Source organism: Giardia intestinalis, chromosome 5 (assembly GCF_000002435.2).
Source record: "Giardia intestinalis strain WB C6 chromosome 5, whole genome shotgun sequence".
Classification (NCBI taxonomy): domain Eukaryota; phylum Fornicata; order Diplomonadida; family Hexamitidae; genus Giardia; species Giardia duodenalis.
The window spans coordinates 2033820-2052419 of record NC_051860.1 but is presented as its reverse complement, the minus strand read 5'-3'; the positions used below and the strand labels follow the sequence as shown (position 1 = coordinate 2052419).

Genomic DNA, 18600 nt, shown 5'->3' with positions numbered 1-18600 from the left:
CAATTTAATTTGAATTCCTGTATCTCTTTTCTGGAGGGCTCGATGACAGACCAGGTTAAGACGCGTCGCAGGGGCCTTGCGCAGCCGAACTTTCGAGGGGTCGAGGTGGAGAAGCTCGCCACCATGAAGATCACGGACATTCTGCCCAAGCTTAACGCGCGATGCAGGAGGCGCATAGGGAAGCACGGGCTCTCTATGAAGCACCTTCGTTTTGTGAACAAGTTGCGCCTCCGCCGCGCCGCACAGCCCTCCCAGAAACCGAAGATCGTCAGGACTCATCTCCGCGACATGATCATCTTCCCAGAGATGATTGGGATGACCGTCTCCGTCTACAATGGACGCCAGTTTATCCCGGTTGAGATCAAGCCGCCCATGGTTGGACGCGCCCTTCGCGAGTACTCGATGTCTTACAAGATTGTCTCTCACGGAAAGGTTGGTATCGGTGCCACGCGTTCGTCGAAGTTTGTCCCGCTGCGTTAGTCCCGCCCACCAGTAAACATTCCTCGAACTGCATTTACACTAGAAGAGGTCTGCGTCGCCTTCGTCTGCGTGCAAGTACTCGTGGAGGTCTGTGCAGCAGGGGGCCCTCAGGGATAGAAGCCCCGCGTTGGCGAGAGCCTTTTGGGCGGTGGAGTACCAGCCATTTGGAGAGGCCTTATCATCTGCCGTGAGCACCAGCCTTCCTAGCGCGCCTGACGCAAGGTTAGCAATCTGAACATTAGGCTTGCGGTCTGGCCCTTCTGCTGCGGCCTTTGCCGTAGCATCTAAGATGGCATTTATCAAAAGTTCGCAGAGTGACGTTTGAGCATCAATGGCCATTTTCTTCGTAAAGATGCGGCTTACCGTGTATAGCAGTCTGTAGCCATAAAGCCTCTGCATCGAATCTGAAGACCTGACGAGCTTAATGATGAAGAAGTCCAGATAGCGATCAGCATTATTTCGGAAGTCATGCATTCCTCTCAGTTGGACGAACCAGTTATGAATATAGCGGTACAGCGACTCTAGGACGCTGCCAGGAAGAGTGTCTTGGAGCTCCAAGAGGTGCAAAGGCACACATGAATCTGTTATAGATGACTGGTCAGAAGATAAGCAAACGCAGGAGAGATAGTCAAGTGCTGCTCTTATGAAGCGCTCGTCTTGTGCGGTGGAGCTATTCAGCTCCTGGGAAAGCTCATCACACACACTTTTCACAACTCCAAGAGAAACATCACAAGGAGCTTTATCAAGAACTGCGCGTGTCAACCGAGAAAACTCTGCTTGAAAGGCAGATCCTTCACTTAGCTGACCCTTTTCTCCGTATTTTGCGATAATGCAGTCCTGAGAGGCTGCAAGATCGGACTCTTTGGGGACGAAAAAGAGGGGCTTCTCAATTGTAATAGAGCCTGCTTTTGTTGGAGGGCTTGGAGATATACGGGTAGAACCAGGATTGGGTAGAGAGGCACCTGGGATGCCCAAGGCACTGCTCTGGAGCATAGGGGCAACCATACGTCCCAGAGGAGTTTGCAAAAACGCCGCACCTTGATGTACGATGTGCTCAGGAACCTTCTTATCACAGAGAAATTGCAGAAATTCATCGCTGAAATGGTTACAATTGTGTTCAATTAGATTGTAAGCAGACTCAGTATAGCGGGACTGGACACTGTTCAAAAAGGCGCGTATCTCGTCCTGTGTCTTAGTAGTCTCGCCCATCTCCATCTGCTGAAGAGGCACTCCGAAGTGTGTTTGCCCCGCTGGCTCAGACTGGATACCAGCACCGTAGTAGTACTCCGTTCCAGCCACGACGACACCAGTGTGATAAACGGCTTCTATTGTCTGCCCCAGCAGCATGGGGCTCACGGTCTTGGCAATCCCTTGCGACAGGTCATAAATGTGCAAACTGATCTTCATTTTTAAATTATGTGTGACTACAGCTACGAAGTCTCCACTCATCTTACTGCTTGGTAAGCTCCAGGTCATCAGAGCTGCCTTTGCTAGAAGGAGTACGTAAGTCAGGAATGCTTGCTATGTAGAATAACCACTTAGCTCTCTACGAGGCAGACCTGCTGCTACCTGTGCACCGCCATAAGGATGACCTTTTCAGTACTGACAGTAGAAGACGTCATCTGAAATGGTAGATTAAAAAATTATGAATCGAGACTATTCTCGCACGGAGTATGTCTTTGGTTCTGACGCTCTGCACAGGATGCAGCAGGCTGAGTTTTTGATTATTGGTGCAGACGGCCTTGCCCAGGAGATTGCCAAAAACCTGGCGTTGACAGGGGTTTCCGCTATTAGGATTTTTGACCCTACGTCAACATCATACCGTGACCTTTCCTCAAGCCCATTCCTTCGTCTTGAAGATGCCGAGTCAGGCGCTCCAAGAGACAAGACAATAGCGTCACACATCCAGCAGCTGAACCCGCTCTGCACGGTTGAGGTGGTTGACAATCCGTCCTTTTCGTCCGTCAAGGAGCTCATTCAGCCCTCCAAAGTTGTCATCCAAACCTGCTGTCTCCCAAATCTTCCGCTTGGACACGTTGGGGACGTGTGCCACGCAGAGGGGATACCTTATATCATGTGCACGACCAACGGCCTATCTGGCCGCCTATTTTGTGACTTCCTTGCCCGCCACACTATCCTAGACATTGATGGCGAGCGTTGTGAGGATATCACATTGAGCAGCTGCATCATTGAGGCGACCTCTTCTCATGTATGTAACAATGGCATGCGTGACTGGCGCTTTTTCTTTTCTACGTCGAAGATCCACGACTTATCAGATGGTTATACAGTCCTGATTCGAGATTTGAAATTCGTCGCAGTTGATGGAAGCGGAGCTCAACAACCTACTGTTTCTATGGAGCGTCTTGAGAAGCTTGTTAATCAGCAGATATGGACCATAAGTATCACAGGGCATTCTCGCTTTGAAGCGGTCCCATGCAATTCATCTATTGGCGCAGCAATCTGCTCTTTCCTTTCGGAGCTTAAGCAGAAAGGCTTTGAGGCCCTTCATTTGCGAGGTGGATACGTGAAACGAGTTAAGGAACCACTTGATATGCCCTTTTTACCCTACTCAGAGGCAGCCAGAACCCCACAGTATAGCGACCTTATGGTTGACTTTTCAAAACTTGGCCGTTCAGATGTATTGCATTCCATTTACAGTGTGATTACAGAGGCAGCCTCTGTGGGGCACACTTCTGCATCGGCTCTGCTTGCTCCAGAGACCGTCTGGAATAGCGAGTTGGCCCGCACCAATCTCGATGGGTTAATTGCCTTCTGTATCGAGTACAAGGGTTCACGGTCTCTGCTGGAGATGTGCCTTCCACACCTGACAAATAATGATAACAGATCTCTCTTAGAGACATTCTTAATGACGTATAACGGGCAGATTTCCCCACTTGTTTCTTTCATGGGTGGCTGGGGTGCTCAGGAAGCGCTTAAGTGTGTTTCTGGTAAGTACACTCCTATCCACCAGTTCTATTATTATGAGTGCTTCGAAGCACTTCCACCCAAAGACTCTCCATTTCACCCTCTCAACGGGGGCTTTAACTTATCTAAAGACATTTTCCGACCTGCAGATAGATATGAAGGCCAGCGCATGCTTTTTGGCAATCGGCTCCAGGACTTAATTTCGCGTGCATCACTTTTTGTCATAGGGGCAGGTGCACTAGGATGCGAGCTTCTCAAGCAGTTTGCACTTATCGGCGCAGCAACCGATACACAATCATTGCTTGAGCTTACAGACCTAGATAACATAGAAAACTCTAATCTGTCTCGCCAATTTCTGTTCAGAGAGAAAGATATTGGTAAAATGAAAGCAGAGGTGGCGGCAGCCAATGTGAAGCTCATGAACCCGGAGCTAAACATCAATGCACGCTGTCTCAGGGTCGGGGAGGAGACAGAGGATGTTTTGAATAGTGAGTTCTGGCTAAGTAAGACCGTTATTGTTAATGCCTTAGATAATGTCCCGACAAGGATGTACGTTGACGGAAGGTGCTGCCTTTATCGCACGGCTCTTCTGGAGTCAGGAACGCTAGGGCAAAAGGCAAATATGCAAGTGATAGTCCCGTGGCTGACCGAGACGTATGGCAGCCAACGGGATCCAGAGACCAGCGATGATCCTGCCTGCACTATCCATAACTTCCCCAATACGATTGTTCATTGCATAGTTTACGCCACTTCAGAGTTCAAGGGCGTATTTGAGCAGGGTTGTGCAGACTTTGCCAAATTGAAGACTGAGGGGCTTCAGCCATTCGTCGATAACCTTCTCAAAAATAAAGATACAATAGAGGCTCGTCTTCTCCAATTGCAAACCATTTGTATGAAGCTGCCCCATTGTGTCAACATTATAGACCGTGCGTGTAATTGGGCCTGTGCCTTGTTTGAAAAATACTTTATTTTGACAATAGAGAAGATCCTAAGTGATTTCCCCGTAAACGCAAAAGATAAGGATGGCAACAACTTCTGGAGCGGGGAGAAGCGTCCGCCGCACAAGCTTACTTATGACGCAAACAATCCAATTCATCATGACTTCATTTCAACGGCCGCCCGTCTTTATACGGTTATTCTGGGGAATGACGTGGATATCTCCTCTGAGACTATCATGTCCATCGCGACAGCATACTTCGCAGCGTCATCGGCTTCTCCTGCAAAAGCAGTTATACTAACAAGGGAGGTAGCTGCAAAGCAGATTTCTAACTTCTTAAATTGCACGTATAACCCAGAGACTATCTCTCAGCTCCTTGCCGACGATACTCTGTTTGACCAAGAGTTCTTAAAGCATCTGTCACCGTGGGGCGTGACTCCTAGGGCCCTTGTTTTTGAAAAGGACGACCTGACAAATGGACACGTGCAGTACATTGCGTCCTTGGCCAACCTTAGAGCAGAGAATTATGACATCCCGACTATTGATTATGCGGAAGCCCGCCGGCTTTCGGGAAGCATCATCCCTGCAATGGTCACCACTACAGCCAGTGTTGTTGGTCTTGTGGGAATAGAGTTCTATAAAGTACTTTTGTGGAACAATCCAGATCTTAGTGCAAGGCACCCACTTGCTGACTACAAGAGTGCGTTTTTCAACTTTGCTCTTCCTAGTCTTCAGCTTTCAGAGCCAGGCCCGTGTACCTTTGTGGAGTGCTCTACCACCAAAGAGAAGATCACTCCGTGGGACCATATTGAGTTGCCAAAAACCGTAACAGTTCAAGGCGTTATTGACTATTTCCGTGACCGTTACAAGGGTGATGTTGATTCAATCATCTTCAATACCCGCATGGTGTACTCTTCATTTGGAAATGGGGCCGTTGCCTTAGACAAACGTCTGGCTGAGCTGGTCAACGATCCTCCAGGTCAAATCTTCTTTATTGTTGGGTGCTCAGACCCTGATACCTATGACGAAATAGAGGTCCCCAAACTTTGCCTAGTAAATTAGAACTGATTCGACTAGTTACTTTGCCTATATTTGCAGATCTTGCCAATCGCCACAGTGTCACTCTATGTTCCAAAACGGGATCCAGGCCCTCGTTTGCACGGTGTGGACAGGGTTGCTCCGCCATCCTTAATGTCAGCTAGGCTGCCTTCAATCATGCTTCTCCCCAACAGGTGTCGGTCCCTCGCCCCTGGGGCTACTTATAAACCGTGGTGAGCGTCTCCTCTATGACTCAAAGCATGCTCCACTCTCATCAGCATAGCGATCCCACAAGTGCATAGCAATACTGAGGGCGGGCGGATAACTAGCATGAGCGCTCACACACTGATTACACCCAAGCATTACCAATAGGATTCATTGGTGTGGCCGCTTACTGTTCAAGTGTGTGTTTACTTTCTCCCTCTATATATGAACCACCAGCAGAGGAAACCGACGAGGCCCCCGACGACGATGATGACAGCAACAGCGATGCCGGCTATGGCCTCTTTGTTGAGTCCGCTCCTGTTGCCCCCGCTGGGCTTGGTGAATATGCACGCCTCACCCTCCAGCTTGTAGTCACCCCCGCACTGGCCGCACTTGTTCTCCTCGCTGCACCTGACGCACCCGTCGATATTGCAGGGGATGCACTGGGAGCCGTCTATGTTCGGCCTCTTGCCCCCCTCTGTGCAGGCGGAGCACATGTCATCCCTGTTGCAGTGCGAGCATCCACTAACGGTACATGTGAGGCACTCACTGCCAGCCAGGTTGGGCTTATTGTTGTTGTTACACGCTGTACACACAGCAGCAGTCATACCACCATCAGACGGAGCTACTGGGGTTGTGCATGCCGAACAGCCATATACCCCCACATATGCCTTAGCGGTACTACCAGTACCTGTCAGTGTGCCTACTGGGTTACTACATGTCAGGACAGACTGATCAGTGCTGGATGCTCCAGGGACTATGAAGTATCGACCACTCTCACCAGGGACGGTGCACCTCCCTCCCTCGGCGCTCTTGCACATGTGACTGCCAGGAGCCTTCGACACATCATAGCAGCCGCCCATGAAGAGGAAGAACCCGGCAGCACACCGGGTGCAGACGCCATTGGCACAGGTATTCCCGCCCTTATCCCCTGTGCAAACGCCATCGATGGGGAATGTGGCGGGGTCTCCGCACAGCGAGCAGTACTGGGAGAACGCCCCGGCGCTGTCAACGACGACCGCCCCGCAGGCCCCAGACGTCCCCCCGCAGGCCGTGGGGTCCTCGCAGGCCTTTGTGCACTTCACCGGATTGGTTCCCTCCTTGCGATAGTTGGACTTGCAATCGGTGCATGTAGGGGTTAGGCCGCTGTTACATTGGGAGCACCCCTCGATGCCATTGTCGGCTTTACTGTCGCAGGCGAAGCACTTACCAGCAGAGCCGGGTTGTTTCATGAAGAATCCAGGCTTGCATTTAGTGCACTGATCATTGCCAGCAGCAGAGCATGTAGCACAGTTGGCACCGCAAGCTGTGCATGTAACCGTACCACCATTTCCACTATTGTAATATCCATCGAGGCACTTTGTACATGTAGTTTTAGAGGAGCAAGTGCTACAACCTAGAATCCCACCATTCTTAGCATCACCACACGGGACACAAGCCTTTGGAGATTGTTCAAGGAAGTGCGTATTGCCACTTGCACACTCTCCCTCCGCAACGCACGTCGCTGACCCATCGAGGTCCACCTTAAGGAGAGGCTTGGCTCCTCCACTATTACACCCAGTGCATACGGGCTTCCTGAGGGTGTCACTGTATGTACACGTAGCACATTCATTGACACTTGTGTCCGTGCACGGCTTGCACTCGTTTGTTCTTATATCTGCATAGTTACCAGTACCACATCCACTAGTGTCTACACAAGTTCTATCATTACCATTTTCTTTTATATATTTTCCATATTTGCACACTGTGCACTTAGCTGTAGATTCACAAATCCAACAATCAGCTCCACATGGTGTACATGTATCTCCACTCTTAAAGTATTCTGTCTGGCATTTTCCACAGGTAGCAGCACCAGAACTAGTTCCTGCATGGCTACACTCTGCACAGTTTGCTACTCCTGTATATCCATTTGCTCCCATCGTATCATGGCACAGAATGCATTCTGTTCCCGGCGCAGCATTAGGGTCTCCATTCTTAAATACGTATTTACCACTATTTCCTGTATTACAAGTGGTACACTTTCCATCATCAGCCCTAGTGCATATCTCATTGCCAGGTCTATACTTTATGCCATAACACCCTCCCATGAAGAGAAAGTACTCACCGCCGCACTTTCCGCAGGTAGTATCGGAACTTGTCAAAGCGGTACCATCACTTTTGGTACATCTCGCTTCAGCAACATAAGAAGTGTCGAATAGAGAGCATTGTCCATTGATAGGAACCCCTCCTGCCCTACACTGAACACAAATCTCTATGACACCAACTCTTTCACAGCTATTCGGTTTGCATGTTACCATGTGATACCCCTTCTGTTGGCAAGGCGCTGCGAAACTATTCACTATGAAGTAGAAAGTCAATAACAGCATTCTAATATAAGCCATCCTATGTTTTTAGCTTTCACTGATGGTAGCGAACGCTCCCAATAAAGATATTCTTTTTTATTGAAAACTTCACTAACGAGTCTAAACTAATTAGTCTAAAGTACCATAACCCTCTATCTCAGAAAATAATGTCTCGGTCCATGGTTAGGCAGGAAGTATGCCGACTGTCATATATCGCGTAATTAGCATTTCATCACAGCAATACGGCCTCTGCGAGACTCCAATGCTCTTCGTAACGATTCTGCCTGAACATGAGGAAAAAGGTACCTATGAGCCCCACTGGATGCTGACGCTTGTGATCCTGTGACACCTGTAACTACTGATTTTGTCACACTGTCAATCGATGGTCACCCCAGTGATCTGTGCTGTGCTCTCCCAGTATCTCTTAATAACCCACGCCGGTTGTCATGGAGCAACATCGTCTTGTGGGCCTTGGCGCAGAGTGCCCGTAATGCTCGTGAAACTTCAAAGGGTCGGACACTAGAGAGGATCCTGGGGTGCTTCTGGTTAAAAAGGCTCTTCAATCATGTCCTTCAATCCCAGTGCCACTTTCTAAAGTTATCACGTGGAGCACAGGGGGATAGGTTTTACCAGTCTTATGTAGAGGTCCAGAATCGGGGAATGCAACTGGCCGTTGTTTTTAACAATAGTACCAATTGCTGCTTCCACTGAATCCTCTTAAGACACTTAGAGCGCCCGCACATGGATTCCTGTATACCTTTCACGGTTGTCTGAACCGTAATCTCTCATAGTCCTGCTCTCTCTATTAAAGATGTTATACTCATAACCACTATAACGTTAAGAATGCCCCTATACTATATACTGACGTGGATTGTCTTGCTCCATTCTGTTCAGCGTTCGAAGATTGTGTGTTTCCATGTTGCAACTTTATCAGATGAAGATCCAGTTCCAGCCCTCTATTCCCGCAATCGTTAGTTTGGTGAGATACCTGGCTACTGCATACGTTCAGAGCGGCGCTATTCGTAAATACACACCTATGGGTATAGAAAAAGAGGTAGCAAGCATGCAGGAGGTCAAGACTTTATTAAGCTTTAGGCTGACTGGTGCACGGTGATATGTCTAAAGTATTATTAGTGATTCACTCCACCCACCGGTTGCTTCCAGCGCTGTGCTGCCGGGCCGCCTGCAGGCACGATCCAAAAATCTCACGAGTAAATTCTCGTTCAAGTTCTGGTCAGTCCAAGGACGATGGCTGGTTGTAGACGACATACTAGGGAGTCCTCTTTATTAGTATATCTAAAACCTGGCACCTTCCCCGGTCGCTCTGTGGAAGTGTGCTCAGTCTGTGTGTGCACGTCTGCCTGCCCAGGATTCAGGCCTTCTCGCAGACCCTCTGCTCTACCGGTGGCGCCTCTCCTTGGTCTTCCTTCGTGGTGGATGAAGCTCGGGTCGCTGTTTCTTTTTCAATAAGGTCCCCTAATTTACTCTCATCTGCTATCTGAGTGGTCTCCCACGTGAGTCACTGCCACTCTGGGCAGGCCTCCCACTCATGCATTAGCTAAGATCCAAATCCAGGATCCGAAGCTTAGATGCCGTCCACTCTGGAGAAGAGCCTTGTGCCTCCTCGCCCGGGGAGCCGTTGGGTGCTCCACTATGCGCTCCGGGGCGTCTCTCCGCTCTGGCCTGTCGGGGCCAGCCACCGTCTGGCACTAGTGAGCACCCGTTGTCTCTGGCCTTGCGTCAGTCGCGGCGATCCAGTCTCGAGAGCAGTTAACTCTGGCCATGTACTCCAGGGTCGCTTTGTGGTGCTGGTGCTTCATAACGAAGATCGCACGCCATACCTCGGATGTCTACCCCGTTCCTCGGGTGCCTCTTCGTCTCCTCGTGGAGGGCACCATCAGTCCCGAGTATGATCGGAGGGCGCTTTCCCCGTGTCCCTCTATCTTGAGGTTGTGGTACGCATTCGTGGATGTCGATGGAGTACTCCCATGTGTTGTGTCGGGGAGAAGTATGGCCCTCTGCTCATGGATCGCAGGGCGCTCTTGCAGGTGGTCCGTCACCCAGCACGAGACCGCGTCGACGCCCACCCTGTGCAGTGCATCTGGCTCAGTGACGTGTGGGCTGGTCCATCTGCACCGCACAGCACACTTGGGGTGGTGCTTCGGTCTGTCGAGGCGTCGTCTGAGGCACCAGGAGCGGTCAGGACCGGTTCACCGAGGCCGTCTCTCTACAATCGGCACCCGTCTACTCGAGGATGTCAAGGCATTACCAGCTGCTGTGGCAGACCCCCGGCAAGTGGCCCAGGCCGCCACCACTCTCCGGTGCAGGCAGGATCAATCCGCCTCTGTCAGCCAAGCACCCCAAGGGCCTCATCTCTTGTCGAGGGATTCACATAGGTCACGTGTGGGTCCATCTCGACAAGCGGGGCGAGTGATTAGTGCCATCACTGGCTTCGGCCCTCGGTTGCCTTGGGGGCTCCTTGAGACCGGCCAGGAAGGGGGCCCCCTGCTACTCTGTGCTCCTATACTTGTCAGTGCTGACCGTCGAGCCATGTTGCTTCGCCGGGCCTGTCGCCTCTGTGACTGCCTCGTCGCGTCGCTGTCGTCGGCATGGGCAGTGAGCGGGGCATCTCCTCAGCTTCCGATGAGCAGGTTCTGTCCCCCGCAGCACAGAAGCATGCTCAACCCCGAGGGACCAAGTCCAGGAGTGCAGCGCGTCGCAGCCGGAGGAAGGCCTCGACGCAGCTCCTCGGGGCAGGGCACACTCGCCTGGCAGAGGCCGTCTACTGTTGGAATGTTCGCTATGTCGAGCAAGACCGCTGTGTTCCATCAGTCTGCGCCTCCCTGCGCCATGCAAATGCCGCCCATGTACATCCAGTGGAACGCAGTCTGCTAGGTCTCAAGGAAGACCAGTGTCTGGGTCTCCAGGGGACTCGGGACTGCCTTGTGGAGCGCATCATGATCGTCCCCTGATCGTGGTTGTCCTGCCTCGTCCTTGGGAAGAGGGCAGAACAAGAGTTCTTCTCCCGCCGGAGTCGCTTGACACTCACCTTCGAACTCTGGATCTGGATCTCGGTTGGTGAACGAGCGAGGGGCTTGCCCAGGGTGGCGATGGCTCGCATGAGAGACCACTCAGGTAGCAGGGGACAGCTCCACCCCGGCTAAAAGACTTGAGGCAGCCGTTGCACCCGCCGCCCCCAGGACAGAGCTTCTGCACGCATGGTCAACTGTTCTTGTCAGTCTAGCCTGCTGGTCCAATAGTCTGGGGACCCTCTGCCCCGCTCTCTGGCATACGATGCATCGCAACTGCTCATAGGAGTAAGCAGCATGAAAAGGCAGTCGCATGTGCAGACAGCGTGTTGTTCTCGTCTCAGAGGGCCGAGGTGTCTAACTACAGAACACTGCACCGAGCCACACGCCCCACTGCCCTGCGCCGGTGGCTGCCTCCACCACCGTCTTCGTTGCACTTGGGCTGTGCCTGCCCAGCAGACTGAGCAGAGATTACAGAAGCTTCTCTAATAATGCACACACGCCGTATAAGGTCTGATGATAGAGCGTACACCGCCTGTCTGAGCTATCTGTTATCAGTGGAAGATAGCACCAGAGGTGCTTCTGTGTAAGCATCGTGTCTTCGTACCTGCTTCTCCATCAGTTATAGCAATAACTATATACCCGGAAGGTCCTACAAAGCGCTCTGCCGTCTTTCAAGGTGAGACATGGGCTCCACACTTATGGCTAAAAACAGAACTCTGTACACCAACTGCTGTGAACCTCATGCGATAACTGGCCTGTATCACAGTCCACTTGATAAGCATCTATACACTTGTCTGGATGCCCGTGGCTGGTTTTAGACGGACCTGCGAAAAGGTTTGCCTTTGTCCGCATGACCTAGTGGTATCTAGTCCTTGGTGAAGCGCCTCAACAAAGAAGGATGTTATTTGGGTACACAGAAGGCTACTCGTGTACAAAGATCCTCGGGAAGCAAATTTGGACAAAGAAGATGGAGAAAGCCAGGGAGCCCACTCTGTAATAGGATGACTAGGTATAGACCCATTTGCAATAAGGACACACGTGAGTCCCTCTGGCCTCCAAACGTGGAAAGATCGTGGAGTCTGCAGACGACTTGAGGCTGATTTGATTTTGTGCATTTGTAGCGAGGCAGAGGCTTCTGGATACTCAACTGTTCCGAAGTCGAGGGAGCTCGTTTCCTCTCCGTACGTGGCGCAAGACCCTATTGTAGAGGTATACGGTGCACACCAATATCAGTCAGCGTGTTTGCTACTCAGCAGTTCCTCAGTTGCGTCTTTCCGCAGTAGACGAGCCACCGGATGATGCTCCCACAATCCACACGATTAGCTTTATAGTGCTCTGTAGATGGCCATCCACCCTCACCAGGGGACGACTACACGCATTACGCAGTTGGACATACTTGCCAACCGAGGTGACACAATCAGCTCTTGCCCACTCAAGTTAGACCTCAAGCACTTTGTCAATTACATTCCAAGTCACGGTGTTTGTAGATGTCCACCTCAAGTCTACAAGGTGCATCCCACGACTGCACAGCGCGGATAGAAGCCCTTGCCTGCTATAAGAGGCGCCAACCAGTTTACTACATTCGAGCATTTCTTGTGCACCCAACAGAGACTTAATGGATCACATTGCTGTGCACACCAGCCTCTCTGCTCGCGAGCTGCTTTAAGGCTCTCTCACTGTCTCATCTCCACACAGTTGTTGGTACTCCAAAGTACTTTGTAAAGTCAGCTGATCGTCTAAGGCATCTCGTACGGCGGGTTGTTCAATGTGACACGAAATCTAGAAGGCACTGACTTTCCTAGCTTGCTGTCCATATAGCACTATCATCAATCTTCAGTCCAGTTGACCAGCACACAGTCCGTTCTCTGACCAGCCAACCGGGCCAAGTCTCGCTGGTAGACTTTCAAGCATAAGAGTGTCCCCTGGCAGCGGTGGCCACGCTGTGTACATTACCCAGCTGATCACTCTTGGCAATGGCTCCAGGACCTGGGCACCCCCAACCAGAGGGACGACAACGGCCCAGTTCGTCTACGGCTCCACTATCCCTTGGCTAGCAGGGAGTGTGGCAGCCCAGATAGCGCTGGCTGTCCGGTATCACCTCTTCTCCGGTGCGCGGGGTAGCCCTCGTGTGAGAGACGCTGTGGTATGTTGGCTGGAGCCGGTTAGGCGAGCGGGACTACCAGTTCTAAGGGTGCTGGCACATCACTGCGTACCCGAAGGCGTGTCCACCCCAGTGGGACCATCCCAGATGAGGACGGACGGGCACCGGTTCCTAGATGGGCCTGCGACCGGCGAGGGACAGTCTTTAAAGACGATCGGCCGGCAGAGCCCTTCAGTGGCATAGGAGTCGACAGGGGGCAGGCTTATCGACGGTCTGCGGTGCAACCAGGTTAAGTCGTATGACAGACGGACATCCATCCGTTCGCGGCGGGCATGTTGCGTGTCCCTAAGCAGAGGGGGCAGTCGTAGTGAGTCGCGATAGAACACGCAGCCCTCCTCCACGGGGCATCGCTCCTGCCGGGCCTCAACGTAGGACCTCGACGAGCAGTGTCTGGGGCATCTGCTTGTGACGACCCGTGGCTCGGGCTGCTGGACATCGCACGGCCGGCTCCATCGGGTCGCTGGTCAGGCATCCAGGAGAACCTAGGAGTCCCTTGGCAGACCTTGTGACTGGCACAGCAGGAGAACTGGTCGCCAGGAGACCCTCACATCACAGCGAAGAGCGAAGCATTGGTCAGCCATGTAGCAGTTATCATGCGATGCGCCTTGCAACACAGAGGAGGGGCCTGCACTGATCGATCCATCTTCATGGTCGGCTAGCTACATGGGACCCGGGGATGGCAGGCCATGAGACCGGAACCAGCACAACTCCACCTCTCAGTGCAGGCCCATGTGGAGGCCTTCCCTGCCGATACGTCATGCAGCGCAGGCGGATGCCACGAAGGGGCGGACTGACGAGCGAAGTTGCTATATTCCTGTGTAACAGAGCGTCGAGCCACAATGTTCTACGCAGTTTTGTTGATTGGCCTCATGCTCGAGATGGCACGGGCAGCGCAAGCCGGAGACGAATGTGAAGAGGTAACTGGCAGTGACCCCAACACTTGCAAGACCTGTAGCGCCGTCATCAACGGCAAGAAGTACTGTTCACAGTGCAATGACAGTGGGTCTCAATCTGCTCCGACAGACGGCAAGTGCACGGCAGACAACAACGAGTGCAGTACTAAGAACAACGGAGTATGCACACAGTGTGCTCATGAATCCTTCATGTACAAAGGCGGATGCTACAAAAAAGCTACTGAGCCTGGTAACACGATGTGTGAAACAGCAAATGCTGGAGTGTGCACGCAGGCTAAGGCTGGGTACTTCGTGCCACCAGGTGCAGATAGAGATAATGCACACCAATCGGTCATACCATGTGGAGATGTTGAAGAAGTGTTGGTTGGAAACAGCCACAAGTACAAGGGCGTGCTGCACTGCAAAGTGTGTGATGCACCCAAAGCAGCAGCAAGTGATACTAATCCTGTGCCTGCCACGTGCACAACCTGTGAGGACGGGTTCTTTGGCCCCACTTGTGAAGCATGCCAAGACGAGAATTGCGCTACGTGTGCCGTAACAGGCAATAACAAGTGTAGTAAGTGTAAAGGAACTGGTACTAAGACATATCTGAAAGTGGACGGTGGCAGCACAGGCACGTGCGTCGAAGCATCTGGATGTACAGCGGCTACGTTTCCAAAGGTCGATGAACAACAGGGAAACAAGTGTGCTGCATGTAATAGTGCGCCAGATGGTGGAATCGCTAATTGTGCGACGTGCAGTCTGCTCACTCAAGGATCCAGAGCCACCCCTTTGGTCACATGCTTGACGTGTGAACAAAACAAGTATCTCACTCCAGAAAAGAATGCGTGCTTAGATGCCTGCCCTGCTGGAATGTATGCTAATAGCAAGGTGTGCACCCCCTGCCACGAGTCATGCGCAAGCTGTAGTACTAATGCAAAAACGTCGTGTACGGCTTGCTACCCTGGGTATGTGCTAAGCAAGGGCGACGATGGAGCCACCGGCACATGCATCCCAGAGTGCACGGGAAGGTATGCAGAGAACTGCGCAGACGGGCAGTGCACGGCCGTCGTTGGGGGCTCGAAGTACTGCAGCAAGTGTAAGGCTGGATACGCCCCAGTAGATGGTATTTGCGTATCGACAGCAACAAGAGAAGTCATGGGATGCACGCCAGGAAACGACGGGACATGTACGGCCTGTACAGGTTCATACTTCCTGCAGTCTGGCGGGTGCTATCAGTCGACAGCATACCCAGGTAACACATTATGCAGTAGCGCTCAGAATGGACAGTGTCAGACATGTGCAGCCAATGGACAAAGCCCAGCCGGAGGAAAATGTCCGGAATGTTCTGAGGGCTGTGCAAAGTGTGGGGCTAGCAATTCGGATGTTTGTACTGAATGCTATTCTGGATATTATAGAACTGGTACTGGTAAGTGTTTCAAATGTGCAGCTGATAGCGATAATGGAATAGTTGGTGTGCCTAATTGCGTAAGCTGTGCTCCTCCAACTAATGGTCAAGGATCTGTCATCTGCTACATAACGCGACAAGAGACTGACGATGGCACCGGCGGAGACACTGGAGGAGACAGCATGAACAAGAGCGGCCTCAGCACAGGCACCATCGCGGGGATCTCTGTTGCTGTGATTGTCGTCGTCGGAGGGCTTGTCGGCTTCCTCTGCTGGTGGTTCGTGTGCAGAGGGAAGGCGTAGACTTAGGTAGTGAATGCTGTACAGTGATAGGGTGATAGTGGAGTGAGATATGCACACAGGCCAGTAACGGAGTATGCACTGCTTGTAAGGCAGATAACGGCCTGTTCAAGAACCCAGTTACACCTCAGAAACCTGGTAGCGAGTGCATCCTCTGCTGGGACACGGTGGGAGATGGCACGACAAAGGGAGTCGAGGGCTGCGCTACATGTATGGCACCAAACACCCCAACGGCTGCCACATGTGATACATGCAAGGCTGGGTACTATAAAGATAACGGAGCATGTAAGAAGTGCGTTACTGGATGCATAGACTGCACCGGTGCAGGCCAGTGCACAACGTGTGAGGATGGGAAGTACCTGAAGAATAATCAATGTGTAGATGCTGGTCAATGCGAGGCAACCCAGTACGCAGACAAGAAGACCTGGACTTGTAAGGCATGTGATCCCGACATAACTGATTGCACTGCATGTGAATATAGTGATGCTACGGGGAAGCCTCAGTGCACCAATTGTAACGGGAAGCTGATAAGAACTGCTGCCGACGGGACGACAACGTGCGTTGATGCTGCTGGGTGCGCAACTGTCGGACAGGACGGGACGCACTTTCGAAGTGACGGAGATACCAAGTGTATACTGTGCGGTGATAGCAGTGGGTCTGGCAACGACCAGGGCATAGCAGACTGCGAGACGTGTAGCAAGGAAGCCTCTCAGAAGCCGGTGTGTAAAGCATGCTTCCCTGGATTCTACTTGAGTAGCACTTGCAAGCCCTGTGCAGGAAACTGCGCAAAGTGTGGCTCAACGGGAAACATACAGGACTGCACTGAATGCATGCCGGGGTACTTCCTTAAGGATGCCCAGGGAACAAAGGAGTGTGTCCTATGTAGTGATACAACCAAAGGTGGCATCGATGGATGCAGTGTCTGCTCGAATGATGGCAATACTTTCAAGTGCACTGAATGTAAGCCCAACTACAGGCCCAGCGGAGAACCTGGCGACCTCACATGCACCAAGACTTGTGAAGATGATACTGCCTGCGGGGGGACATCTGGAGCCTGCGATGCCATCGTAATAGATGATAAGGGCACCACAAAGCATTATTGTTCTTATTGTGGAGATAGTGGTAAGGTACCAATTGATGGTCTCTGTGCTAGTGACAAGGCTAATAATAATGGATGTGCCAATGGTGTCTGTACATCATGTACTGCTGCTAACTACTTCCTCTATATGGGAGGGTGCTATGATGTGTCGAAGGCCCCCGGTAGTCATATGTGCAAGACAGCTAACAACGGGGTCTGTACAGCTGTTAGTGAGAATAATAAGTACTTCGTAGTCCCAGAAGCAACCAATGCTCAACAGTCTGTATTGGCATGTGGCAACCCCCTAGGCACACTAGTAGATACTAAGGCATATGTGGGGGTGGATGGCTGTTCGCAGTGTACAGCCCCAGCAGCTCTGACTGGGGCTGGCATGGCTGCTGCTGTGTGCACCTCCTGTGACAGTGGTAAGAAGCCCAACAAGGATGGTAGTGGGTGTGTGCTGTGCTCTGTGAGTGACTGCAAGAGCTGTGTGATGGACAATATATGTGGGGAGTGTGTTGATGGATACAGTCTAGACAATGGCAAGTGTGTGTCCTCTGGCGCCAACAGGAGCGGGCTCTCCACGGGGGCCATCGCGGGGATCTCCGTCGCTGTGGTCGTCGTCGTGGGGGGCCTCATAGGGTTCCTCTGCTGGTGGTTCGTGTGCAGAGGGAAGGCGTAGACTTAGGTAGTAAACGCGTTACTGTGCGTAGCTTGTGTAGATGTGCTGATAGGTCCGCCTGCGGTGCATTCAAGGATCTCACGAGTAAATTCTCGTTCAAGTTCTGGTCAGTCCAAGGACGATGGCTGGTTGTAGACGACATACTAGGGAGTCCTCTTTATTAGTATATCTAAAACCTGGCACCTTCCCCGGTCGCTCTGTGGAAGTGTGCTCAGTCTGTGTGTGCACGTCTGCCTGCCCAGGATTCAGGCCTTCTCGCAGACCCTCTGCTCTACCGGTGGCGCCTCTCCTTGGTCTTCCTTCGTGGTGGGTGAGGCCCGGGTCGCTGTCTTTTTTAGATGCCTCCGTCTGTCAGGGGCTGCCACCGGGCTCTCCGCTGGCTGGGCCCTCGGTGTCCGGGCAGCTGTGGCTCGAGTCAGGGCTCCCACAGTCGCGGTCACCTGGGTCTCAGTGGGCCGGCTGGTGGGTGGGGCGGTGAGGCTGGTGGGGCTGGTGGGGGCTGAGGTGGGGGTACTTGTATATGCCCCTGACCTCTTGGTGAGTGAGGTGATCGTAGCTGTGGTGACTGGGGGCTGCCCATCTGTGACTCATCCCTCTGTGTGCTCGTGATCTGTGAGTGCCTCCACCCAGACAACCCTCAGGAGCCGTGCACACCGGGACAGAGAGGATAGCCAAGGGAAGTCAAACAGCCCTGCCATGAGGGTGCACAGCAACCAGCCTGATCTGCATGGGCTGCTCGAGCGATGTAGTGACAGACGACTCCCTCTGACAGCAGCCCTGGCGACTGCACTGGTCTGCTCTCGAGACTGAGTGACAGTGTGCACAGATGGACATGAGTGCAGGAGGACCGTCCACACACGGACAGACTGTGTGGACCCAGAGAGGACTGGAGTCTGCTCGGGACACGCTGACTGTAGACCTCATGCGAGAGCCCCAGACAGCCACCCGAGAGGCAGTGACAGACACGGGCACCAGAGATCCCTAGCCAGACACATTGCTATGCTCATCCACAGGGGCATCAGAGGGCCAGGTGGAGTCACCCTCACAGTCAGGGCCTGGTAGGAAGCCAGAGGACTCACGCAGCACAGCAGACCCAAGGGAGGCACACTCCAGGCAGGTGA

General features: G+C 52.4%; 5 protein-coding genes and 1 pseudogene across 5 annotated transcripts; 4 read left to right on the top strand and 2 right to left on the bottom strand.

Moving 5' to 3' along the window:
• Window positions 1-42: 42 nt before the first annotated feature.
• Window positions 43-480, top strand: GL50803_0015260 (Ribosomal protein S15; the record flags this gene model as incomplete). The annotated part of the gene is made up of 1 exon (XM_001707976.1): window positions 43-480. The coding sequence occupies one exon, from the start codon at window positions 43-45 to the stop codon at window positions 478-480; it is 438 nt and encodes a 145-aa protein (XP_001708028.1).
• A 39-nt stretch (window positions 481-519) lies between these two features.
• Window positions 520-1887, bottom strand: GL50803_0024425 (PPPDE putative peptidase domain-containing protein; the record flags this gene model as incomplete). Its single annotated transcript, XM_001707977.2, has 1 exon — window positions 520-1887. One exon carries the CDS (start codon window positions 1885-1887, stop codon window positions 520-522), a length of 1368 nt encoding a protein of 455 aa, XP_001708029.2.
• A 238-nt stretch (window positions 1888-2125) lies between these two features.
• On the top strand, window positions 2126-5404 carry GL50803_0010661 (Ubiquitin-conjugating enzyme E1; the record flags this gene model as incomplete). The annotated part of the gene is made up of 1 exon (XM_001707978.1): window positions 2126-5404. One exon carries the CDS (start codon window positions 2126-2128, stop codon window positions 5402-5404), a length of 3279 nt encoding a protein of 1092 aa, XP_001708030.1.
• Window positions 5405-5790: 386 nt separating this feature from the next.
• On the bottom strand, window positions 5791-7965 carry GL50803_0010659 (High cysteine membrane protein Group 1; the record flags this gene model as incomplete). Its single annotated transcript, XM_001707979.1, has 1 exon — window positions 5791-7965. The coding sequence occupies one exon, from the start codon at window positions 7963-7965 to the stop codon at window positions 5791-5793; it is 2175 nt and encodes a 724-aa protein (XP_001708031.1).
• A 5993-nt stretch (window positions 7966-13958) lies between these two features.
• On the top strand, window positions 13959-15722 carry GL50803_0041472 (VSP; the record flags this gene model as incomplete). Its single annotated transcript, XM_001707981.1, has 1 exon — window positions 13959-15722. One exon carries the CDS (start codon window positions 13959-13961, stop codon window positions 15720-15722), a length of 1764 nt encoding a protein of 587 aa, XP_001708033.1.
• A 38-nt stretch (window positions 15723-15760) lies between these two features.
• Window positions 15761-17479, top strand: GL50803_00137710 (pVSP; annotated as a pseudogene; the record flags this gene model as incomplete).
• Window positions 17480-18600: the final 1121 nt, after the last annotated feature.